Genomic DNA, 26873 nt, shown 5'->3' with positions numbered 1-26873 from the left:
CGTATATTTTTTTTTACACAACTGTTTAGCCACTTCAGTCAAATATACTGTGCAAACGACTAGAGACAGAGTCTAGCATTACCCTTCGCAATTTTGTTGGATAATTGCTGGAGCTGTACATGTGTATAGGGTCTACATAGTTTTACTCGTTATTTGTTTCGGGTTAAATCTATCCTCTCTTCTCTTTCATTATGTATTTCTGTGTTCTCCTTCAATCTATCCTCTTCTCTTTTGTCATGTATTTCTTTTTCTTTTCTTTCAATCTATCCTTTTTCTCCTTCGTTATATTTGTTTTTCCTTTAATCTATCCCCCAGTTCTCCTTCGTTATGTATTTCTTTGTTTTTCCTTCAATCTATCCTCTTCTCTTTCGTCGATCATCTATTTCTGTGTTTTAATCTGATATAGATTAAGTTTCTCCTTCTTTATGTATTTCCCTGTTTTCCATAGTCTAGATCTATGATCCTCTTAGCTCTCCAATTATGTATTTCTATATTCTTCCTTTGACTTATCCTCTTCTCTTTCCTTATGTATTTCCTTTTTTCCCCTTCTCAATATCCTATCCACTATCCTTGTTTTCCCCTTTCTATCATCTTCCCTTCGAATTCCCTGGGTGTACGTGCTTGTAAGTGTGCTGACGACTTAGACTCTTTCACCAGAGCACTTCCTGGAATTTTTTTCTCGCGAAAATGGCTAAACAGTTGTGTAAAAAAAAAATATGCGTCTCCCGGCCCCTTTCTCTCTCTCTCTCTCTCTCTCTCTCTCTATCGTTCTCTCTAACTTGATACTTTAATTTCCCTCTTAACATTCCTTCTCTTCCTCGCTCTAACCCACTCACTAATTCATTTCTGTTTTGCTCTCCCACTCGCTCATATTTGTTGTTTCTCTCTCTTTCTTATTGATCTATTTCTTGTATTCACATCAAATGATTCAACAAACTCATTCCATTGACGCACACCCTCAGTTAATCCCTCTCTTCATTCGTCCCCGGCCAGCTTATCGTGCATGTTGATGCCGGCGTACACCCTCTCCGCCACACCTCCCCCCTCCCCAACAAAAAAATAAATAAAAAAATAAATAAATATGCAGCGAAAATTATCTAAGGAACTTGCATTCATGGCAGTGGATGTGCCAATGTGGGCTGCCCAGATATAATATGATTGCGCTCCTTCATATACACACAAACACGCAAATGCGGCCGCACCCTTTCTTCTCTCGTGTGCGTGTGTGTGTGTGTGTGTGTTTTGGAGGGGGTAAACATTTCGGCTCTTGGATATGACTTTGATACTCGTCCTCCTTATAATGCTTATGATGTCGCTTGATGTTAAGCACATTTTTTGGACAAACATTTGTATTTTTGTGCTCACAATTTGATAGAATGTAACAAATCCTGATTGGTATGTTTTTTCAAATATGTACCATCTCTGAATGTTCAGTTGACATAATTTTGTTCATGAGTCGGAGGTAATAAACCTGTCTAATATACATTTTAAACTTGGATATACCCCACATGTGTATGGAGCAATTAAACTGAAAAGTGTGGTTTACTCTTTTATGGATGTCATTAAAATCATGTAACGGTTTTTTTTTACCACACCATAAAAATGTCCATTGTCAAACACATTTTCTTATTTAGACATATGATATATGATATATATGATATGATCTATGTTATCAAACGACGCAAAGAATATAAATTATCAGATAATATGATTGGTAAGTCATTTCGAGATATCCAAAACGAATGTTGTTGTTTTTTAACAGGAGGCGCATTTTGAGTGGAAAACACTGTACATGTTTCCGTATAATTGTCACATATATTTGCAGTAATAGTACATGGGCTGAACTAACTGAAAAGGCCTCCCCCACCCGCCCCTCCTCCTGTTTTCAATGTTTTCTGTATATTTACCAGACAATATCGGTTGTTATGGTTCAGTTTTTATCTAGCTTTACGTCTCATGGTACTTTTGTGGGGAAAGCAATCTTATCAACATTTCTTGCTAAATTTTAGCAGCAAGCGTTCACCGTTAAATACAACCATGACGTGACAATGTATTTTTTCAGATATGACTCATAATAATTCATTTCACAGTTGATTCCGCTTGGTTGATTCCACCGTTCGGAGTGAACGACGATGTGTTATTTTTCTTATTTGTTCATCGTCACTACAATGCATTTTGAATTTTTTTTTTATAACAATAGACATTGCGGTACTATTTATAAGGAACCGTCACATGGCCGTCCGGGCGCGTACGCAGGTGTGTATTTTGGAGCAAAACACCCCCCTTTGTCATTTTTTTTTTAAATAAAAAAAATAAAAACAAGAAAGAAACAAAATTATGCCAAATGTTGATGAAACGCCCCCCCCCCCAAAAAAAAAAAAAAAAAAAAAAAAAAAATGTGGCTATTCATTCTTTCATTTTGGACACATAAAATAAAATTGATTCTACCCTGTTGATTCCACTGTTCAAAGGATTAAGCAGATATATATAGAGAGAGAGAGAGAGAGAGAGAGAAAGAGGGGGTGGAATATTTTCGCAGTTATTATTGTTCTTATTGAATGCTATTTGATTTTTTTTTTACAATAGACAACATGGTGTGATTATTTCATGGACAATGACATGACAATCTTATAGCAGATAAAGCCATCATCATTACCAGGTTGAATAATTTGAAAGGAAACTGAATTCGGACCCCAAGCCATTAAGCCACCCCTCTCCCTCTCCCTCTCTCTCTCTCTCTCTCTCTCTCTCTCTCTCTCAGTACGGTCAAAGAAATATACGTACCCTCTTGCCATCCCTCTCCTTGATGCTACGCCAGTAATTTACAATACTATCTAGCTTATTCCAGTTAGTAAGTCTAACAGTTGAAGAAAAAAGAATAACAAGAAGAAAAAAATTACCCTTTAAAATAGGATAAGGTATACACTATTTATAGCTACCTTCTGTATAATTTTGTATGTATTAAAATTCGATTTCATATTATCAGTTTGTATATTTTGAGACGTTATTAAGTATTCTAATAGTAAATTTCATTATTTTTGCTTTGTTTTATTTTCTGAATTTATTTGCCCCAACAAACTTTAACTGAAAGGAGTACGGCCCGATATATCATGATACTTTTTAGGGAAAAGCAATATTCGCATTGTTGATGAATTTGAGCAACAATCGTTGGCCATTGCTGCTCTTTAATACAACCATGACGTGGCAATTCATTCGTTCAGCTTGAACTCATAATAATTCGTGTCACACTAGATTCTGGTCTGTTGATTCCATTGTTCGGGGGATTTAGCCGAGAGCTAAAAAGTATATTCTCACGATACCGACGATGTAGTATTATTATTCTTATTTCTTCATCGTCTCTTCAATTCTTTTTGAATATTTGTATGACAATAAACGAGATTGTGGTACCTGTTTGTATCGCCACATGGCAGATATTTTTTTCATCAGTACCAGGTTGAATAAAAAATATAAAAAAGGAAACTGAATTTGAACCCCGGACCACCCTAACTCCCTCCCCTATCTCTCTCTCTCTCTCTCTCTCTCTCTCTATCTTTATCTCTCTCTCTCAATAGAATCGGAGAAATGCACACGGCCTCTTTCTTTGGTAATGGAGTGGTAGTTGAGCAATTTCTCAATATGTTCCCATGAGGGTTTTAAAGGAACACCCCCCCCCCCCCCTTCGTTTTTTGTTTGTGTTAAAAAAAAAATTTAAAAAAAATGTCCTCTCTCCCCCGGCTTATTCAACGGCTGGCTGAGGCTTTGCGAAATTTTCGGCCCGATTTGAAATAGTTAAACCACCCCCCCCCCTCCCCCTTGAAAATATTCTGCGTACGCGCCTGAGCTGACAACTCATGATATCGCGATTGAAGGTGCGATGATATTACCTATAACATTATTTATCTTTAAACTAAAAATATCAAGATCCAAAAAACATAACAAATGAGGCGGATGCACACAAAATGCCTCCGGGAAAGAGAAATTAGGAATACTTTAATCATCTCCCCTGAAAAAAGGCTCATCAAATGGTTCACGCATGATCAACCGTGTTTAGTGTAGTGAGGTAGTAGTTTGGTATGGTATGTAATACCGTGTGATTTTTTTGACAAAGTTGATTTTCTTTTGCTGTTTTGGCTTCAAAAGGGTCCCAATTGACCAAACATGATGGGGTTCAAATTTTCAGACCCCTCCTTCATTTCCCTGGGGGTCCATATTGGGCGCCAAAATTGCTTATATAAAGCGCAATAGGGAAATTTGGTGTCTTCGGGAAAATCAATTTCTGATAGCTTGGACCCCAATGAATCCAAAGGCCTACGGGAGCTGTTTCAGTGACATACCGTACCACACTATAGTGATACAATCTCATATCGACACTCCTTTCCATAACTATTCGAGAACTGACATATTTCAATTTATTTTACTTTTGGCACACAGAATCGCTAGTACACAATTACGATTAATCTATATATCTCTCATTTAGCCATCCATTCATTCATTCTCTCTCTCTTTCTCTCTCTCTCTCTCTAGCACTTAACATTTCAATTTCCCTCTTAGTGACTCTCTTTACTTTTTAAATTCCCTTTCGTCCCTTCGCTCTCTCACTCGCTCATTCAATTGTATCTAACTCTCTCTCTCTCAATTGATCTCTTTCTTTTATTTATACCTAGTAATTCAATAAACTCATTCTCCTTCGCTCCTCCTCTCTCTCCCTTTCATTGACGCACACACTCGGTTATTCCCTCTCTTCATTCTTCCCTATCCACGTTATCGTGTACAGGCGCGGATCCAGGATTTCTTAGGGGAGGGGGCCCAATTTTTTTTTTTTTTGCTCCCGAAAATTTGAAAATCGCGCCGGCCGAAAAGTCGCTCAGTAGGGGGGGGGGGGGGGGGGGGGGGGGGGGGGGGGGTACAGAGCACAATTTTTTATTTATTTATTTTTTTATTTTGCTCCCGAAAATTTGAAATACGCGCCGGCCAAAAATTCGCTCAGTGGGGGGGGGGGGGGGGGGGGGGGGGGGGGGGTAGTGAGCACATTTTTTTTTTGATCCTCAAAAAAAAATTCGATTTGCTTTACATGATTTTTTTCTCAAGGGGGAGGGGGAATCGCCACTGATCGTGTATGGCGCCGACGTACACCTTCACCGTCCAAGCTCCCCCCCCCCCCCACCGTCCAAGCCCCCCCCCCCCCGTGTGGAAGAGACAATATTATTACAAAGGAAACGAGTCACTTGTCAAAGTAAACGCGACACTTATCACAAATAAAAGGGGTCCTTCGTAAGAACGGGCACTTTTCAGGTACTTGAAAAGTGGAGCAGTATGACACCCCCCCCCCCCCCCTGGGAGCACTGCCTCTGGATATGCATAACGAAAAATGAAACCGGCAATGCTTAAAAGGCAGCAACTATGTTTATAGGCCATTACATGGACAGTAATGTCTTGTTTTCCATGGTTGTCTTTATTTTATTATCATAGTTTGGGGTTATTAAGGTTTCTAATTACCTATACCTTGATCGTCAATACCCTACTTCTCTACAACAGTACTGATACTCTTAACATTTCAAAGCCCGCAATCTCGCATCCACACTGATAGAAGATAATTGCTACATATCCATGATGAATGCAGACCTGTTGACATACAACATTGAATTATTGTCCCACTCTAATGTTCATAATACGTTTCTTAAACTTTAATCTTGATTATTTTCTCCACAGGTATGGCGGCTCATGAAGGTATTGCCGATATTCTTCTCTCCAAGCTGGCTGAAGACATCGAGACGGGTGAGCAGATGGAGGCCCTAGGACGAACACTCGGATTCAGGGTCGCAGACATCAATAGATACACAGAGACCAATAGGATAGAAGGACGGGTGACTTGCAAGGGAACACGTGACATGCTGTTTGACTGGAGACAGACCGTGGAGCCCTGCGACCAGCATATCAGACTGAAACAAGGTCTCATTGACGCTGAGCTGGTCATGCTTGCTAGTACATATCTCAAGAGGACACCGATTATTCCAGGTGGGTCTAATAGTGCCATGCAGAGTGCTTTAAATCACCACTTATACCTGTACAAACAAATTGAAAAAATGAAATTAGAATATATCCATGAAATCTAATTTATGATGTTAAGTAACTTGTTTCTGTCCAATGATAAACTATTCATATTATTTAGTCCACGGGTGATTGAGCACCAGGGTCTTAAAAAAGTGTTGTCAAAATCATACCAAGTTTGGCATGATAGATCGAATGTAGGTCAACCATATTGCACGCACTTTTTCGTTCTACTAACTTCATGTCTCATGGTAGCTAAATTTATCTCTGCCAACTTGTCAACTGCGCCATTTCACACAAGTAAAGCGCATATTGTGCTTTTCTCGAATAGCAAATAAAAGGTTACTAAACCCAAATGCAATAAAAACACATATTATGATGTTAGGTATTACAGAAATGTACAGTAAACTTTCATTTAAAAATAACGTTCCAAATAAACTTAATCCATGTTGTATCACTCAATGAAACGGGTTACCTAAAACAAGGGATGCGAATGAAGTCATGATTATATTATAATCATAACGAAGAAAGTATCATAAATTTAGTTTGTAATCTGTATTTTATTGGGTTCGATTAGATATTAATACTTTTTCATATCCACTGTTTATTAGTCAATGTAAATAAGTAAGCAACTTTTTTTTTAAACTGAGGTAACACACACTCAATGCCTTTTTACCTACGTTCATTGCCTCAGCCTAAACTTGGTACATGAGAATTTTGACAAAACGTTTTGAAAAGCCTGCTGCTCAATCATCCGCGGTAGTACAATTACGAATATGGTATTAATTACCATTTACCGTGTAATATGATTCAAGGTCAAATATGTGATGAATTTTTATTTAGAAGCTACCTAAGTTGCGCACAATCTTTTTAAAACGAAATGTATGAAGTTGGTAAAGACAGGGTCGTCTCAACTCATCCTCTGTCTCTCTGTCGTCTCTATTAAGAGGAGTCTCTTGCAGCACGTTTGGGAGGGTAGATGATGTTTTGATGCTATTTACTGTGTTTATCCGATCATAATTTGACTCTTGGAAAAGCCATGTCGAACGTGTACTATTTTTTTGCTCATCCGTTTATCCTTCTATCAATAACATGTAAAAGTAATACAAATATTCTGAATTCAAAAATGTAAAAAGTTGGGGAGAAAGGCACCCGGCTTCAATAAAAAATAGATACACTGTCGCTCATATAGGTGGAATATTTTTGTTTTACCCCAATTCATGGAATTATTTAAAAAATAATTTAAAAATAATAGATCTAGATAAAAGTATACATTCTCAGATTTTATTGAATAATAATTTACAAACGTGTGTTTTGCGTGACTGCTAAAGCATGTGTATGCTTCTATGCTTATCAAATAGGGGACCTACGCCCTTAAGTAATAAATGACAGTAATGAGGATTAATGCCCCACAAAAGGCCACTAATATAGCACATCGACACGGTTTTGATCCTGGGGCCACACAGTTACGAGGCCATTGCTTCGTCACTGAACCATGACTGTACGCAGCGGGGGCTATCGTAGGGGGCAGTTTCCATAAATAAAAAAACAAACAGAAAATGCAATAATTTTTCAATAATTTATTGCATTTTACCCCGGTTCCCAACATAAACAAATCCTCTGTGTGCCCATGCCTTGAGCCATAATGCATGGCCACCCAGATAATTTTGTTATGTTGGAAACCGGGGTAAAATGCAATAAATTATTGAAAATTTATTGCATTTTTATTTATTTTTTATTTATGGAAACTGCCCCCTACCCTAGCCCCCGCTGCGTACAGTCATGGTTCAGTGACAAAGCAATGGCCTCGTAACTATGAGGCCCCAGGATCAAAACCGTGTCGATGTGCTATATTAGTGGCCTTTTGTGGGGCATTAATCCTCATTACTGTCATTTATGACTTAAGGGCGTAGGTCCCCTATTTGATAAGCATAGTAGCATACACATGCTTTAGCAGTCACGCAAAAGACACATTGTCAAATTATTATTCAATAAAATCTGAGAATGTTTACTATTATCTAGATCTATTATTTTTAAATTATTTTTAAAATAATTCCATGAATTGGGGTAAAACTAAAATATTCCACCTATATGTACTATTAAATTGAATTTTGTAAAAAGCAGCACTCTTTTGAATATATAAGGTAGAACAAAATCAAGTTCAAGAATCTTAAAATTTCTCAATTTTGATATCGATTTGAAGAGATATTTAGCGACTAAGGGCAATTGACTCTTTGTATTGAGTTAATTTGTGTGAAAGCAGAATAAAATAAGAGAAACTGAATAGCGAAAATTGTAATTCGAACCAACAACAAGAACATTTTGAATCTTCCAATTATGTCATCACTATCAGTGGCGGATCTAGGGGGGAAGGGGGCACGTGCCCCCCCCCCCCCCCGGCCGAAAAAAAATTAGGACTCACTACCCCCCCCCCCCCCCCCGAGCGAATTTTCGGCCGGCGCGATTTTAAAATTTGCGGGAGCAAAAAATAATAATAATTGCCCCCCCCCCCTCTAAGAATCCTGGATCCGCGCCTGACTATATACATATATTTGCGAAGCTCACATCGGCAATTTGGTCAGTGGATTGTGGCGGAGATACAGACAACTCTCCCGTTTGTCGTGAACAAAAAATAACATTAATTGTTGTTCTTCTTATAAACACTTTTTCCCTTGGTGTACTATTCAAAATATACTATGGATAGCATATATATTATATGTCCTTTTAAAAATTCACAATCTTCCTGAGTAAGACATTCGACAAATTGACATTTTATTCATTCGTGTGTTGGACAAAAATGGGAAAGATGTATTATACATTACAGTAACATTACCGATTCTGTCAATTTGAAATGCCCTTGCGTCATTTACGTATGGGGACTGCAACTTATAACAACTCAAAACGCTATTATTGGTTGTCCAATTTCGTTTAAACTTTCGCCAGACTGGTTCTCTAAATTTGTTTGCTTCATGTCAGAGCAGTTTGCTATTAAAGTTGGATTTTCCTCACGTGTGTTTCCCGGCCTTTGCTTCATGGGGAACGAGGAACATGTCTGAACAATGAAACCTGATGTATTAAAACATTTGTTTTTTAAACTTAACGAACCAAATTGGTTAGTTGGGAAAAGGGCTGAGATCATGGGAGTGCAATACGTCACTTTGTCTCATATGTTTGCATCATTCCAGATATTTCCAGTAAGAAGATCTCGCCATCATTGACCGTTCAACGATGTCGAGAAAAGTTGGAGAATAAGTACCTTAATCAATTGTGCAAAATTCCTATGAAACCGTGGGATAAAAGTGATTATGCCGAGTTCAAAGATATGCACACGGTGGTCACAATGGTGACGAAGGACGCTCGTGGACAAGACACTACAAAGAAGGAAATACTCCAGGGTTCTGTTGCTGACATTTTTTCGACGAAAGTAAACGGAAGACTGCCAGCTCGAATCCTCATTTCGGCCCCAGCTGGACGAGGGAAGACCACGGCTGTTGCTAAGATGGCATACGACTGGGTTCATAGAGAAAAGGGGTCAGCGTTAGAACTACTGCCACTTCTGTTTGTGGTGAAATTCCGAAACACAAGTCAGCGTACATCGATAGGAGAAGCAATTAAATCCCAACTTTTGAATGATGTTGATGATCTCACACCAGAGGGTCTGGAGAGTTTCATTAGAGAAAATCAGGGAATATGTCACATCATACTAGACGGACTAGATGAGTATGCAGGTATTTCTTCTTCAAACCGGAGCTCAGAGAGCAATATGGTCAGTGTCATCCGCTGGGAGGAATTTCCAGAGTGTCGGGTCCTTGTAACAACACGCCCTCACCTAGAGAACTTCTTCAATCAAGATGATCTTCCAACGGTATACACAAAGATGTGGATCGAAGGATTCTCGCAAGAGAGCTCACGAGAGTACATCGACAAGTTCTTTGCTTCAACTTTGAATCCTTGTCGTGGACATGGACATGGTCTGAAGGTTTACCTTGATGACCAACCACTGATTAATGAGCTTGTTAAAACACCTTTATTTTGTCTCATGGTCTGTCACTTATGGAGCGAGGGGATGTTGAACACTGAAACTGCAACTCAAACAGAATTATTAGATAGTGTGAATGATTTTCTGATGCACCATGCCAATGCCAAATCAAATTCAAAAGACGAAATAACAAAAGAAGAACTAATCGAAATCATTCGTAAACTGGGTAAGGTTGCTCTAGCTGGTCTAATAGACGACTCCAAAAAAATAGTTTTTACGCCCCATGATTTTCGAAAAATTCCTGCTATCCTTGATAGGGCATGTGAGCTTGGGTTGTTATCCAACATGACGATTCCAACGACAAGGCTCCCACAATCCCACAAAACCACGTCCACGACCATTGAGTTTTATCACAAACTCGTTCAGGAACACTCGGCTGGGAAATACCTTGCTGCTAAAACGAAGAAATATATGTTACTACTGAAGATTTCTAAGTTAGACAGACTGCTGCGAAACATCAAGGCAAACATCGGGGATTATGAGAATCTCATCCGATTTGCTGCTGGCACAGATAACAGCCTTTGCATACGAATAATGGAGGCGCTTCTTTCCAACCGCTTTTTGGATGAGAGCGAGCGATATCGCATTCTTCTTGACTGCTCATCAGAGACCAAGGGTACCGAAGGAAACGTGTCTTCGTTGGTTCAAAGATGTGTGAATGCAGAGAGTATTGTTCTGAAGTCACCGACTGTCTACACCGTCGTTGGGATGCAAAATCTTCCACAGCAACTTAAACGTCAGGTATGCACATTTTGATTTCACAAAATATGCTTACAATAATCATTTCATAAAGCTTGTTTAAATTTTCATTTCTCTGCTGCAACTATAAGTCAAAGAGCTAATATATTTGTGTAAATTTATTCTTATTCATAATTAACTGCATCGTAATAAATCATACTGCATGATACAATGATCAATACGTATGTTTATTATTCTATGTTTGCCCAACGACAGCCTCAAACAAGGTAGGCCTACTACATAACAGAAATAAAAAACAATAAATTGAAACAAAATGATAACAAAGGTCCTAGGGTCTAGTCATTTAGAGAAAAGACGAGGGACAGTCAATATATGCATGTAACTTACGTCAAACATAGGAGCCGTTTATTCAACATGACAGATAATAAATGTTTTACTTATTAATGTAAATGAGTAGGGGAGGGAGCTCCCACTACTTACCGGATAATATTCTAAGATAAGATCAGGCTACAGTCTTTATTGCTTTAATGATTACCGCATAAGAACAAGAGATCAACTAATTAATGTTATTTAATTCTTACAATCTCTCTTTAAATCTCCTTTTCTTAAATCTTTCTATCTTAACGATAGGTTATGACTATAAAGTTAGAGGAATCTACTATAACTACCGGCGTGACGAGTGGACTGTGGTCCTGCCTGGGATCATTTTCGATGCTACGTACTCTGACCATCACAGACTCCTCTCTCAGTTTCCCTCCATCTACCCATGAGCTTCCATCCGTCACAAAGCTATCAGCTGAGAGAGTGACGTCACAAAGCTACGAAGGTCTGCTCTCATCGCTTCCTGGCTTGACATATATCGATATCATTATCGATGATGCAGAGAGAGACATACCTCAGATCACGGCTTGTCTGCGTCGGACCGGAGGACAGCAGCTCACACGCATCAACCTTACAGCACCGGACTCACTCCCATCAGAGAAGCAGAGTGTATCGAGAGAGACGATGAGAGGACTGGGTCTTCTGATCAGAGAACAAACCAAGGACCTGCAGCGGCTTTGTCTGCCCGGAGTGAAGTGCTTGGACGAAGAAGACTTGGTTGAACTTGTCGAGTCGTCAACTTTGAAAGCATTGGATAGTCTGCATTTACAGTGAGATCGAGTAGATGTTCATACATTTATCAATGAAATTAAAGTAGACAAAATCAAACAGGAAGTCTAACTGTAAACTATTAAAGGCGACTAATAGTTTAGTTTGTGTGTGCTTTTGTTCCATCAAATTGCATGTTAACATCCTTGCACGTATTACGAACTATCAATTCAAGATCCGTAAAAATAAACACACTACACAAACTGCTGGAAATTACAAATATATTTGAAATTGGTAAGATGAAAGGAGGGGGCATGCAAATACTATCAAATATTCAATGCGATAATTTTCCATGGGAATCCTCTAATCCACCCCAGCTAGCTCAAGGGCTTCTCACGGGATTTGTGTATTGTGGGGGTCACTTGGAGTATCATTATTATATTGTTCTCAACTTCTCATAACCCTACTTATTTGCATCCCATACTGACAATGTAAACATTTACACAGTTATTTTCTTTTAAACTCCCACGGTACTATTCACAACGCCTGCCATCGTTTGTCATGCTAAATAAAGTCTTAAAGTCTCTACTTATTCAACTCACTAGGACCTGCTGCATGTTTTTATCAAACAATACTCACAGGCCGTGTCCGATATTTCATGAATCCCCCAAACAGGTGTGACGCAGGGGAGGGGGGGGGGGGTTAAACCCCATAACATTTTTTAAAAGTTTAAAACAAAAACAAATCGGCGCGATTTTCAAATTTTAAAACCCTCCCCTTGAAAAAAAAATCTTGCATACTGCCCCTAACACAATTCCCATACTTTTTGTGTTATTTTTCTTGTATTCGCTTTCAACTTTCTTTTTCAATTACTATAGATCTCTTGATGGTAGATGTTTCGAATACGATCGAGAATCGGGTTTCCAGGTAAGCAAATACGACTACAAATATTTAGGAAAGCGATTTACTATTAGCACCTGACGGGAAAACGCAAATCACTTTTTGTTCAAGTAATGCAATCAAAATAACTCTTACAGATACAAAGGCGTGAATGGGCAACAGCTTGTCATGTGATATCGATGGTGAGGATTGTAACTGGAATATTTATCTTCCGGTCAGTTGTCGATGGTTATATTGAACATTATGGTCAAATTAGTGTATTTTTTTAGTCATACCCTATCCAAACAACCCTATACTCGTACCCATTATTTACAATGCCATAGCAGCGCCCATTTGACACTAAGGTTGGACGGCTCGAGAAAAAAACCCACAATGCATGAAATGATAATTACCATTAATTTATGTTACCGAAGTGCAATCAAGGCTATATTATACTAATTGGATTAAAAGAATACAAACAAAAAAAGAAAAATCACAAGTGAGTTATATTTCCCGCGTTATCATATTCCCGAGATCGCTGTGCGCCCTACTAGTCATGTATACTGATATTATCATTATTCATTTAATGTCCACCGTTATGCTTTAATCCAAAAGGGGGTTTCATTATGTACCCGGTTTCGCATAATAGCATTTACGTAGATGTAAAAATCTATTCTCTCTATGTTATCCATCCTGCAGGTTAGGAAATGTCGGCTATCTACTGAGATGACTGCCAGAATGTGGTCCTGTCTCAGATCCTTCATCTCACTGAACCATCTCACTATCTCAGACTCCTCTCTCAGTTTCACTCCATCTCCTCCTGAGCTTTTATCGGTCACAAAGCTATCAGCCAAGAGAGTGACGTCACAAAGCTACGAAGGTCTGCTCTCATCGCTCCCTGGCTTGAAAGAGATCGATATTACTATCGATGATGCAGAGAGAGACGTACCTCAGATCACGGCTGGTCTTCGTCGGACCGGAGGACAGCAGCTCACAGACATCACGCTTACAACACTGGACTCATTCCGATCAGAGAAGAACCGTGTATCGAGAGAGACGATGAGAGGACTGGGTCTTCTGATCAGAGATCAAACCAAGAAATGCGGGCAGCTATCTCTGATATGGGTGAAGTGCACAGACGAAGAAGACTTGGTTTACCTCATCGAGTGCTGCAGACGGGTGAAGACGATGTCATCCGTGTGGTAGGTTCTTGTTCAAATCGTGTATAAAATAGATTAAAATCCTACTAGATTATTCTATTCAGTTACTTTGCAGTAGTAAAGCATAATGATACAAATGCGTGAAAAGATCCAAAGGTTAAAACGTGGGTGTAATTTCCAAGTCTTTGACTAAAAGTTAAGATGGGTTTTGTTTGATCATCACTCTCAATTCTTATTTTATAATTTTTAAGAAGACTAGGGTTTAGTCACTGACACTAGCAATGAATATAATTTGAATGCCTGTATTAAAAATCCAAAATTGTAATAGGTCTAGAAAATATGCAGTTGAATGTATTATTAAGATTATGCACCGTCGGAAGCTAAATTAATGTAAGTCCATGTCCCGGGGTCCATAGCATTCTAGACCAAGATTCGACTTATATTTATAATTGGTGAATTTTCAAAGCTGAAAAAATGCCAAACTAGGGGAAATAACTAGTTTTCACAATTCCCCCCCCCCCCCGCCGGAGGTTGATTCATCATCTAAAATTAATTTCGATTTTAAATATCTTCACGCCCGTAGCCAGAGTTTGATGTTGAGGGGGGGGGGGCACATAGACCTAGATCAATTGATCGACGTCCTGGGGAGGGGTCTAACAAAGTTCAACCAAGCCCCCCCCCCCCCTGTGGCCACGTGCCTGAATATCTTTGAAAATATATTTTTTATTAAAGGCTGAATCACTTTTGCCTTTAAACTGATGCTCGTGAGCTGTTTCATTGAATCAAATTTAGCTAGAATCGATCTTGATAAATTTTAGGTTAAACAAAGGGCTCTGTGATCAAGGCTAGACCTAGTCGATGTTACTTAGGTCAACCACAAAAATGCGTCGCTAAACCAGGCCTACTGCAAGAGAGGTCCTCAAAAAGTAAGTTAATTCCATTTTCTTCTAAAATATTCATTCTGTTGAAAACAAATTTTGGTGGAAGGAAAGTATTCTTCTCATTTTTAACCGAACGATATTTGACATAAATATCACTAGGGTCTACTAATAGGGTCTAGCGTTCCCCAACTTCTGAGCTAAAAATAAGATGGACGAATTGCATTGGTTCATGCATTTCCGTCCCATTCATTACATCCATGCATGTCCAACTCTACTTGTCTAACGACATTGAATATTTTATTTGGTTATGACAGGTCTGAATTCATTAGGAAATATAGTTTATTCTTGCGTTTGATGACAAAATAAATAAGTCCACCACGGCTTTAGAAATCATCGCGTTGAATGGTCGCCGATAAAAAGTCTAGTGCGTAGAATCTAGGCCTAGGCTATAAATTGAGGTTAAGGCTCAGTTTCCAAATCTAAGACTAGGCCTACTTTGTTATTTGCCGGTAGGCAGTGCGGTAGCCCCTTTTTCATGTTGATAATAACATTTACAATCAACGGGGTCATTGTTTCAACGTTAACATTTTATGAAAGAAAAAAAATTGTCTCCACAGTTTCAGACCCAAGACCAAGTTGGATCTTGATTCAGAATAAGATCTTAATGTAGATTTGGTCTGCATCATTATACTAGATCTAGGGACTTAGGGTTGATGTAGTCTAGACCTAGTCTCTACACTGCACCTTTTGTGCAGGATTAACTTAGATACATCAGAATTTAGAGTTAGTCCCCTAGTCCTAGATCAGCTAGACTACTAGTATGTTTGTGAGATCTAAATTAAACAGGAGTTAGATCTAGTCTACATCTAACAGTAACAAGTTCGATTTTAGACTAGATATAGAATGTTATGTAGTAGAGTCTAGGCTCATGTATCGAGCTCTATATTTTGTTTTTCTTCATTTCATTTTTCTTTCAGAGTCAGAGATGGAGTGGACCTGGACTCTTGAGTCATATCCAAGAAATAGACCTCTAAAGTCTTCAACGTCTCTCATCCTACCTCTGCCCCGAGGAAAGGATATGGATCTGCATAATGTAATCTGGTTCAAGGTTTACTGCAAGATCCTACCATACTAAGTGGCCTTTTGATGTGATTATCTTAGCAAAGTTTGAACACCGACATGAAATAAGGGTGAGGTTCTTTTTCTTCTTCATGTTCTAGACCTACATAGAAATAAAGTACTAACTTTTTGTTCAGTTTATAGTCTTTTATATTCATTTATGATAAAGGGTTAAGATACCGGATATTGGATTTTTCAATAACAAACTGAAAATGTTGCGTTCTTAATCTAATAGGAAGCCGGCCATGACAGGTCAAAAACATAGATACTTGATCAGCCAGATTTTGATCAATTGTGCATAGGATAGGGAAACAGTGAAAGTATAAAGATGTGATTGAACAAAATCTAATTAGCATATTCATGATGTAAGCTGTTTTCTGTTCGTTATATACCATTTAAGGCATCTCTTTTACTTCTATTCCCCAGAGGGTAGTTTTAATCAAACTCTGTACAATAGGGTTCGGTTCAAGATCAGAGTATCCATGATTAAGATTTGACTGTTGTTAGTTTGATATTACAAATAAAAGCTCTAGTTCAAGATCAAGATTTTAAAGAAATGTTTGGGATCATAGTCAAAAGCAAGATAAGTCCAGAGTGTATTAGAAGTTTCCACATTACACAGTCCACCATTTTAATTACAATTAGAATCACTGACGAAAGTATGCTTTTGTTCAGATGAACACATTAGATTAAGTAAAGTGACAACTATTTTTCTGAGAAACATATTTGCTCTCTTCATGAAATATGTTTATCTCCGTTTTCAATCTTAGGTTGCAAAGTAAAGAGCTGTAGCATCTACATGAACTGCAAAACTCATGGCATCTGGACTTTCATACCTAAGGTCTTATTCATCTCTTCAAGTTGAAAAGGTAAGGGTTTCAGTTTACCGGTAAACATAATTGATCGTATTAGTATGTTTTGTGCCTGTCATCATTGCCATGTCCCTACAGTAATCAATATGAAAGAGAAAAAAACGAAAGAGTAAGTACAGTTTTCATAGTCCTTGTTAGAGATCTAATTCAGATCTTACCCAATCTATTGTATAAAACATACACAAATGGTTATGAGATTTTTCTTTTCCAAAGCCTAAAAATAAATTATTTATTATTTTTTCTTAACTTAAACTGCTTTCGTATCAATATTTTCAAAGAATGTTTTACATCATTCTACTTTATTCATTTCCAATCAAAGAAATTGACATGACCAGAAATACAAAAGTTGTAGAAAGATTGAACAATTACACTAGTAGTTATTAATTGTTTTATTGCATAACTTTTTATTCCAGATTCTAGACTGCAGAGCCTGAATTCCCTGCAACATTATGCTTCATCTGGAACATCAGCCAGCCTACAGATACAAGCTCCCTTTCCAGCTCTAAGCAAGAGGGACCACAATGCTGAACAATTCGTGGACATGTCACTTTTCCAACTACGACTTTCCATGAGACAGACTTTCAAATTAATTCAGCTAAAGCTATGAAAAATGCTTCAGTCAGGGTACCATGGGTTTGCCATCAGTTTGCCATGAGTATGAGATTATTGGTTTGATAAGAATTTATCAAGTAAGGTCTAAAGGAACTAGGATTTTCAATGAAAAATCCAAGAATTTTATTATTTTAAATAGAATGTTAGAATCTTGCAGAAGAAAGGACAAAATACTAGCTTTAATTGAAGGATAAAACTAAAGTCATCCATATCAAGTTAGCGCTGCTATTTCAGCCTGCACTTTCGAGAAATATCTTGTTAAGGGTTGTTGCTGATTTTAAAATCTATGATTCTGTCATGGAGGTTTACTGTTTTTAAACTTACTTTACATAGACAAATCCGTTCATGGTGATGAATCTTAAAATATCAAATCGGAAATTTCAAAGGGGCAAATTAATCTGAGCAGCAGTGGATAAATTTGAGGGCCTATTTGGAACTCTCCCTAGAGGTTTTGTTGGCATGACCATGTGTTGATGATTACCTGTTGATGCCTCAATTGAATATTTTTATCATTTGCCTAAGAACAGCATCAAAATAAACAACTGAATAATGTTACTGCAGTGAAAACATTTTGGCAGGAAATTATATCAACTCGGATTTATATTGTCCTAAGAAAATGTTCAAATCTGATAGAGAAAATCTATAATTAACTTCATATAGACAAACTGGTGTATCATGAAAACACATTTTTACAAACTGCATGACATGAGAATGTGTATATGCCTTATAGATTAACAACCATATAGGTAAGACCAATCTTTAGCACAAATGTTATTCCTTTAATCTCCATCAAATTACACCGAGTAGACAGTGGCATTTATTAGCTGCAATGGCTTACAACTGGCTGTATGTCATGAAAGGATTTTTTTCCAGGCGAGAAGGGAAATGTACTACTCAAAGGAAATGTACTACTCTAAGGTCAATTAGAGGTAGCCAAGCGTAGGATGCATTATTGCAGATTAATTATGCATTTAAAAGTTAATTTAATCCACTTAAAGTTATATATAGATGGATAGGTTATGAAAAAACCCACAATTTAAATATATTTATTTGGACTCTACACGAACCTCATTATCGTAATCACCTAATTAATTACCAATACAAGGTCATTCACTAAATCACACCTCAAACGAAATCCCACTATTCAATCACTCTCAAAATTGGTCACAAGCTTTCTAAAGAGGTGTTCTGGAATCCCATGGAAGCTTTTTACTATCCTCTGTGTGGTTTTTTTTATATGATTTTTTAAAATATTTTTTCATCAACCAATCACGGAAAAGATTGCCTCATTATGTATTCATGAGCTAATTACTCGCTAATTATGCATGATGAGAGGAAAAGCTTCCATCAGATTGCAGAGCATTATTTCATCTATCATCTTGCAAAGTCTCAGCTCATTCCCATTCAGCATTCTGCAGATATCCTCATTTTAGTACACCACACTTCCTGCAATTTTGACGTTTTGAGAAAACAAAGGAAATAAAAAGGATATCACATCTCACTTGTACATATACACAACGTACTGCATTATGCCTAGCCAAATAATTAGAAAAATGCATCATTATATGAAATTAAATGTGTAATTTAATTCAAATTTCAATTATTTACATTTCATTCAAAATATATACATTAATGTTTCCAAAAATATGCATAAAAAGGAGTCAAATTAATTAAAAATTAATAACTATACTACAAAAGAAGCTGGATCCCTTTGGTTAGCGTCGATGCTTCGGAGACCCAGCTGGAGGTATGTAGAGCGAAGGACGTGGCAGTGTGGCTGGTCTTATCAAAACAAAAATGATAAATATATACAAGTACATGTACATAGAAACAATCAATTGGAAATTAAATAAGTGGCACATAAATTAAAATAATATATATAGATCAATTAATATTTACACCTGGAAACATAATATATATACACAAAATATATAAAAATCAAAACGCACCCGCCTCATAAGTCACCCCCTCCACCTCAACATACTCTTCTTCTGCCCTCTTTTTAGCCCTTCTCTCTACTTCCCTTTTCCTTTTAGTTACCACCCTAGCCTTTAATTCTGCATTACACAATCTACTTTTATCTTTTTTACTTGCAACTGACAATGCGTGAGCTCCCATTTCTAGGTTCATTCGTACAAGTATTCTGTTGCGACCTTTCACAGCGCCACAATTGAATGCCAAAGCTGCCATGTTGGTAGCAAGGGCAACCATTCGTGGACCTCTCCACAGGTGTTTAGGGCACCGTTTCCAGATAAGAGAATGGAAACTCTCATTCTGGTTTTGGGTGTAACCTGGGACGCATCTCTCGATGAGATCTTTGTTACTAAGTCGCACAAAGACAGGCTTGAGAAGTTCGAGGAACCGACCATCTAGATGGTGGTCCTCGTCACTCATTGTGCCTTTGTTTCTGTACTCACAAAAGCCATTGTCTGGACAGTACTGGTGGCGAGCTTCATTATCATCACTTTTACATGAATGATAAAGAATAGCCAATACCCTCCGTTGCATATTCTCTACAACCCTTGCTCTTTTTTCTTCATCCCTCATCACAGTACGATCTTGACATTCTTTAATTGTAGTTCTATATAATCTACTCATTCGACCTACAGTCCCAGTATCTGAAGTACCCCATAAATGACCGTTACCTTTCCTCATCATCTTCTTTTCACTTGCCGAATGATCCCCATCCTTACGAAACTTATCTAATGCATTGAACATTCTCTTCCCTACGTGCCCAATACAATCATATTTCTTAACTTCCCCTGCATCCCCGTACGTTTTTTTAATTGATTTCAAAGTTGAAGCATCCCCATCAGAAATGACGTACTTATACCTCAACCTATGCTTTTCTACAGATCTCCCCCACAATATTTTAGCTGCTTCAGGTTCCATGCTACCACTACTTCCCACATGATTTCCCAAACAACTATGTTTATGATCATCCCACCACTTTATGTATTCCTCCCCCTCCCTATCCCAGCTTTTTCGCGACTGACATGCTTTACATATTTTAGAAAGAACTTCCCTATCAAGAACCTCACCAGTGTCCATACTCATTACTATCCCCACCCCATGATTTGATACAAAACCCCTTCTGTGCCACGTTCCATCGTACGACACTGCCACGTCCAGCACGTCATCCGAATTCAGCTCCGGGTTGGCATTCAGCACCACCTCCCGAACTCGCTCACCGGCCTCTTTCATCTGAGTTTCACAGACCTGCAGTGGGTTTGGAGAACAAAGAGAGAAGGAGAAATTAATCATAACACAGTACACAAAAAGCGCACAAGTCTGTGTATCAAGTTGTTTCTTTGGATATTTTTTCAATTTGAAGACCACTATGATATTGTACATACCTCGTTCGTCTCCAAGTGCAGACGGTATATGTGGTCCTGGTAGCTCTTGTCCATGTATCCACAGAAGTCTGCTAGGGCTTCCCTGGCAAGGCCCACTTCACAGGCTGCCAAAACAGATCTTTTGTTAACTTCTGCGGATTGACCTGCTCCCTCTGCCACAGCATTGGGGGAAGATGTGAAGCGATGCTCCATCTTGCACCCGGTGCACTGAAGAAGAAGAGAACTACAGAGGCCTCGACGTTTAGCGTGCTCTTCTAACAACTGAAGGTGTCCTGAATTTAAAGGGAAGAAATAAAGCTTCATTTAATTTACAGATCACTCTACAATACACTAGATAATCTCGTAGATATCACGTTTTCATATGATACATGATGTAGGCCTACATGTAATTTCATTCTCGCAGTAACTTTTGACACGCCACCGTACAAACTGCAACTAAAATATTTTGAAACAAATAATCCCTCCACACACAATAATCAATATACATATCACACCACATTTCTTATTGGCAACAAAGTTACTGTCATTTGTATACTAAACTATGTTATAAAACCAGATAGTCATAGATCCAAATTATACAACTGATTTCATAGTCATAGAATTTAATCATGCATGATTATGAATGCACAGAAAATTGCATGTGCTTATAATTGAAAAAGCAATCAACCTACAAGTAAATAGCAATTCAACACTTTCAAATGCCTAATAAATATTCACAAGCAAGTAATAAAGCTTACCTCCTTGACAGAAATGGTCTTGGAAAACTTCCAGGGCTGCATTCAACTGGAGGACATGAATGATGAGATGACCCACCATGCCCCCACTCAAAACCCTATGAGTGGGACTGAAATGAGAAATTAGCTTCCTCTTGGAAGCAGTGTCTTCTGACAGCTTGGCAGCTGCTTGAATGTTTAATTTCTTCACGTCATGCCTTGATATTCCTCTGAAAACCTTCTTCTTACTCACATAGCCCTTCTTAGCACGACCCATGATGAATGAAATAGTAAATGACGAAGTAATTGCAGAATAAATGGCGATGAATTTGAGTATAGCAGCTACCAAATGAGTTCACAGAAGAGATGCATTACTCAGACCTACCACTAGATGGCAGCATACACACCAAATGAAAGAGCTTTTTGTGCTCTTCAACCTGGTGCCAAAATGGTTCAAATAGGTGAAAAAATAAGCAATTTATGACATTTTTAATGAAAACCTCGATGTCTTTGTTTTAGAGTGACCTCAAGGTCATACCATTAATAATGAATGCGTTGATTAATAATCAATTTTAACCAACTTCTAGACTGATTTCCTCTCTGAAATTTCAGTGTTAGTTTTTTAAGATAGTGCACCTTGCATTGGACTAAAAAAAAAAAAAATATTGGTGGGGTCAAATTTTGGATTCAGATAAGGGGGGGGGTGGCCCCTTAACACACACAGTATATGGGGGTTTTGATATGCATGATTTTGGGTTGGCTATTTAATGTAGAGATAAATAGAAATAGCTGGATGCCAAGGAGGTTTTGAATGTGAAGGACCTGGCAAAGAAAGGGTATTAAAAGGGAAGTTGCTGTAGAATGATGGGCAGAACCCTTTAAGTCAGTGCTACGGTGCAGACGTTTAATGCACGAGGTAGTTTTATTTAGTGGCAGAAACATTATTCTTGAGAAAGACTTGTTACGTCGGGGCGAGATAAGCTGTCAAGTCGGCGGGGATTCTACGCAGTCTAGAGACTGGCCAAGCGACCAGGGAAGTCATCGACAGAGATCGAGATAAGCTGTCAGGTCGACGGGAATTCTACGCAGTCTAGAGACTGGCCAAGCGACCAGGACCAGGAGGGACTCACGAGATGGAAGCTGCACTGTTAAAAAGTTATGTTCCATTAAATTGTTTATGTGCTGTTGATTTTTTTTGACGCCACGATTTGTTGGCTGAATATATTAAACCTTTATTTAAACTTATACAATTGTGTTCTGGTGTGGTTTTCTAAAGAGGTAGCAGTGTAAATAATTAAAAAAAAGTCACTCACGTGACACTGTACTTCAATAGCAGAGTACTTTCATTTGTGCCATTGAAAATGTTTTTATTGTATCCCTTGAATTAATTTGCTATTGCTCAACATATACAAAGTGTAGATTTTCGTGCATTCAAGCAAAATAAAAACGATTATACTTTAAAGCCTGAAAAATCTGTGTGAATTATATTTTCTATTTAAGCAATGTACTGTTTTTCATTTAAAAAGAAAAAATGGAGTTGGGGAAAAGAATGAATGGATGAGATTGGACGCTAACGCATGGTAGTTATCATGAAATGATGTGATTCAATGATGGTGTGTTTGGTTGATGGGGAGTATTCAAATAACCTAGCAAAGCTTTTATATTGTTTTACTTTATTCATTTATTCCTTTGTTCCCTTTTTCTTTTCTAGTTTTCCTTTTTTTGTGGGGGGGGGGGGTGCAACGAGTTGAGATGGGAGTGTGGTTGTGTGTTAATAGGGGGGGGGGAGAGAGATTATATGTATGGAATAAGGGCACAAATATGGTAATTAATTGCCCCTAATTCATTGGCCATTAATTTCGTACAGAATTCTTCATTTTCCGATACATAACCATATTGAAGTTGGCCGTCGTTTACGCCTTTCAAGCAAATCAATGCTGAACAAATCGGATTAATAGTAGGATATTTTTTTCGTCCGTTTTCTTTTGCACAGGGTTACCCAGGCTCTCAGTATTAAATGTGATTTCCTGAGAGGCCCTGGACAAATTATATGTCAAAAATACAGAGGAAATTAAACAAAGTTTGAATACGTATTACCTATGATATCATGGATTATTTCTTTACGTTTTTTCAAACATTATATAAACAATTTTTTATAGATATTTGACCAGCTTAAGCAATATTACATATTTCCTTTCGAAACGAATGGTAGATAATTAAAGCGGGAAAGCTGAACTATTCTTTTAGTTTGTTAATCCTGAAAAGAACCATCTCTAGAATTTGAAAAGAAATGATACAATTTATCTTGAAATTTATTTTAAAGCTTCAATCTTTTTTTTTTAATTTTATTATGAAACATGTCTTAAAATCAAATACAATTTATGGCCTTTAAAGGCACACTGTCCTACTTGTAGCTACTTGCTCCCTCTATATCCTCTTTTTCTTATGTTAAATGAGAGCTGAGTTAATGAGATAGCCATCTGTCATAGTGACCTCGATGGCTCGCTGTGTGGTCTAATCCCTTCTAGCTGCAGTAGTAACGCCTACCTTTAAAATTGATCCGATTAATTTTAATATCAATTTCAAGGCCTCGTGAAACTTCCCCTGATCTTTCCCTTCCCTCTCCACCTCCCGAAGTATGTGTATGTTGTTGCTAATCATTAAATGAGGCCTACACAACTAAATCGTTCATGGGAAGAAGAAAAGAAATCAGATATATAAATCCCAACATGAAAATACTAATAGTATCATAATTTACGCATTCTCTGTCTGTTTCTATTTCTTAATTTCTTGGTTCTTTGTATGTCTCTAATATATATTTTCCTCTCTCTCTCTCTCTCTCTCTCTCTCTCTCTCTTTCTTTCTCTATCTATCCCCCTTTTATCGCGCTCTTTCTTTCTCTCTCTCTATCTCTATCTCTCTCTTTCTGATTCGTTCTCTTTACTCTGACAGCCAACGCACCTAATACCTCTATCACTCCGTTTTCTGAACATAGGTTATACCGATGTGGAACAAGAGAGGGCGGCAGACTGGAATCCTATCTCAAAAGTCTTCAACCATCATCAAGAGGCACCCTCTCTGTGTTTCTTGGACATGTAAGTATTGCTCCACATTGTATGCACTTTACACTTTCACTATTTCTCATTTTCATCTGTATAACAACCGCTATGATTCTAATATTGTTCAGTATTGTCATTTTCTATATCTAATTTCTAAATATATTTACATGTTTAGGCCTATTTTATTTGTTAACATTTCCTTTCTGTTATATTTTTTCTGCAATTTTTTTTTCGTCTGCTTCATTAGCTTTCCAAACTTCTTCTTTTGAGTTTTCGTATCAGATTCTTTGGTTTCTGTCCCGGGTCGCTGTCTTTATTGTTGTTGATGATTGTTATCCCATTTCCTAGACACCAAATGCTCAACAGAATATCGAAACGTTGCTAAATGACTTAATTCATAATTCTTCTCTCCCATGTGTTCCTATCATGTTTGTACACGTACTTCATTTTGTTTCTTCTGTCTAGATTTGCACTTCAACATTTTATCGGTGTTTCTGTGGTAGGACTTTTAGTATGATTTATTATCTTTATTCCTTGCAAGGAATTGAAGGTTATTTCTTTAATCACTTCATTGCTGGCTCCTTTTTTCGGGGGGGGGGGGGGGGGGGGTTGCTACTATCGTTATACCATAAGCTCGTTCACTTGATCTTAATTTGCTTTGTTTTTGCTCATTTTTCATTTTACGTTTTTCCCCCATTTAATTGTTATTTTTCAGTTGTGCTACCACTCTTAAACTATTTCTTAATTGTACCATTGGTTATTTCTGTGTTTAATGTTGTATGCTTTTGTATATTGCCCGCTCCCCCATCTTGCTCTCCGTCTGTCTCTTTCTCTCTATTTGGGGCGTTCTTTGTCCGCATCAGAGTCGGCGCTCATGGGGAGGGGGGCACAGTGCCCCTCTTTTCCTTCAAGTATACCAGAAGTGCTTCCTTTTACGGAACAAAAGTGTTCATTTGTATTGTGCCGCTGTTCTTTTTAATAAGTGTCCCTTCCCCTTTTATATGTCCCCCAATTCAAATTTGCAAGGTGCCTTTTACTTTGACAAATGACCCTTTTTCTTTCTTATGAATTCCCCTTTCCCGTTTTTATAACTGCCCACTTTCATCTCTGATGTATGTCTTTTGTTACAACTGAATTATTGACTGATAGGTTAATTGAGAACATTCCATGATCTTAATCATACAACTAAATTGACATGGATATCAATAACAATCATGCACGTGTTTACAAACAAATGTTGCAAATTGTCAAAAGGATATATAGACCATGTAAATTATTCATCATTAATGAGAAAGAGAAGAAGCGAAAGGCAAAGGAGAGAAGAGATTAGTAAAATAGTAAAGAACAAAGCTAAGCAGAGCGACCGAGAAAGGAAAAGAGTTGGAGAGCCAGAGAGGTAGAAGAGGGTTGATAGGAGAGGGTATGTACACTATAGGTTAATTCATTGGTCATAGCTGTTATACATTACATATCTGTCTTTACACGGAATATAATGTATATAACAGGCGAGGTATTGTAACAGTTCTTGAATACTAAATAGGAATGCAATGAACATAATAGGGTGAAGGAAGAACAGGAATGTTAGAAGCGGAAAGAGGGAAACAAGCAAAGGAATAGAATGAGACAAAGGAGAAAGCGACAAGGGAGATAAATCTGGAGCGAGCGAGCGAGAGAGAGAGAGAGAGAGAGAGAGAGGGAGAGGGAAAGAGAGAGAAAAATGTATTGGTATATCATAGGAATAAATAGTTTGCTATGTTATTATTCATTCATAATTTTGCTACGTACAAAGAATATATAAACAAGATACATCAATGTAATATGAATCAATAGAGTTAAGTAGATCAATGGGGAGAAGGAGGGGAGGAGGAGAGGAAAAACAGAAAGGCAATATGATGAGATTTAGAAGGATACAGAGGAAAAGTGAGAGATATAGAAATGAAAGGGAAATAGAGGGGAATAGAGAGGGTGAGCGAGATGGGGGAGGGAAGAAAGGGAAGGGGTTGAGGAAAGTTAGAAATGAGAAAGATTTGGGACATGGTGTACTTGTACGATACGATTCGACTGCAACTCATATAACTACTTCTTTACTTTTACAGACAATATTAAGCAGCTGTTACAAAATATGTGTTATAGTCCTCTGCAACAATTGCGCAACCGTCTGAAAATCACAGAAAACCCGTTAATGAATTTAAATCGGATGAGCATTTTGTTTCCATTATCTTTAGTTATATATTTTGCGACCATGACAGATCATATAGGATCATCGAATTTCACGACTCTTCCATGCAGAGAAGAGAGGGGAAGGGGGAGAAAGATGAAGAGAGAGGGGAGAGGTTTAGCGGTCTAG

General features: G+C 37.9%; 3 protein-coding genes and 1 long non-coding RNA gene across 4 annotated transcripts; 3 read left to right on the top strand and 1 right to left on the bottom strand.

Moving 5' to 3' along the window:
• The first annotated feature begins 5524 nt into the window (after positions 1–5524).
• On the top strand, positions 5525–11556 carry LOC115927722. The gene is made up of 3 exons (XM_030993940.1): positions 5525–6015; positions 9234–10823; positions 11417–11556. The coding sequence occupies exons 1-3, from the start codon at positions 5712–5714 to the stop codon at positions 11554–11556; spliced, it is 2034 nt and encodes a 677-aa protein (XP_030849800.1). The 5' UTR covers positions 5525–5711.
• Positions 11557–11653: 97 nt separating this feature from the next.
• LOC105446736 lies at positions 11654–13960 on the top strand. Its single transcript, XM_030993939.1, has 3 exons — positions 11654–11937; positions 12754–12802; positions 13454–13960. Exons 1-3 carry the CDS (start codon positions 11792–11794, stop codon positions 13958–13960), a joined length of 702 nt encoding a protein of 233 aa, XP_030849799.1. The 5' UTR covers positions 11654–11791.
• A 1947-nt stretch (positions 13961–15907) lies between these two features.
• LOC105438126 lies at positions 15908–17298 on the top strand. The gene is made up of 3 exons (XR_004065431.1): positions 15908–15985; positions 16685–16783; positions 17200–17298. It is a non-coding gene; the product is annotated as an uncharacterized LOC105438126 (long non-coding RNA).
• A 1057-nt stretch (positions 17299–18355) lies between these two features.
• On the bottom strand, positions 18356–22135 carry LOC100891291. Its single transcript, XM_030993938.1, has 3 exons — positions 21492–22135; positions 20755–21026; positions 18356–20617 (listed from the first exon to the last, which is right to left on the bottom strand). Exons 1-3 carry the CDS (start codon positions 21742–21744, stop codon positions 19337–19339), a joined length of 1806 nt encoding a protein of 601 aa, XP_030849798.1. The 5' UTR covers positions 21745–22135; the 3' UTR covers positions 18356–19336.
• Positions 22136–26873: the final 4738 nt, after the last annotated feature.

This window comes from Strongylocentrotus purpuratus, unplaced genomic scaffold (genome assembly GCF_000002235.5).
Source record: "Strongylocentrotus purpuratus isolate Spur 01 unplaced genomic scaffold, Spur_5.0 spur5_scaffold_20, whole genome shotgun sequence".
Taxonomy (NCBI): Eukaryota; Metazoa; Echinodermata; class Echinoidea; order Camarodonta; family Strongylocentrotidae; genus Strongylocentrotus; species Strongylocentrotus purpuratus.
This window is presented reverse-complemented; position numbering and strand designations above follow the sequence as displayed.

Bases quoted from the DNA above. Each gene is read 5' to 3' on its own strand.
- LOC115927722 (XM_030993940.1), top strand. From the start codon at position 5,712: ATGGCGGCTCATGAAGGTATTGCCGATATTCTTCTCTCCAAGCTGGCT. The intron at 6,016-9,233 runs GTGGGTCTAATA...GCATCATTCCAG, and splicing joins GAGGACACCGATTATTCCAG to ATATTTCCAGTAAGAAGATC. The intron at 10,824-11,416 runs GTCAGGTATGCA...TCTTAACGATAG, and splicing joins TCTTCCACAGCAACTTAAAC to GTTATGACTATAAAGTTAGA.
- LOC105446736 (XM_030993939.1), top strand. From the start codon at position 11,792: ATGAGAGGACTGGGTCTTCTGATCAGAGAACAAACCAAGGACCTGCAG. The intron at 11,938-12,753 runs GTGAGATCGAGT...CAATTACTATAG, and splicing joins TTGGATAGTCTGCATTTACA to ATCTCTTGATGGTAGATGTT. The intron at 12,803-13,453 runs GTAAGCAAATAC...TCCATCCTGCAG, and splicing joins ATCGAGAATCGGGTTTCCAG to GTTAGGAAATGTCGGCTATC.
- LOC100891291 (XM_030993938.1), bottom strand. From the start codon at position 21,744: ATGGGTCGTGCTAAGAAGGGCTATGTGAGTAAGAAGAAGGTTTTCAGA. The intron at 21,027-21,491 runs GTAAGCTTTATT...CTTTAAATTCAG, and splicing joins AGACCATTTCTGTCAAGGAG to GACACCTTCAGTTGTTAGAA. The intron at 20,618-20,754 runs GTATGTACAATA...AACCCACTGCAG, and splicing joins TGCACTTGGAGACGAACGAG to GTCTGTGAAACTCAGATGAA.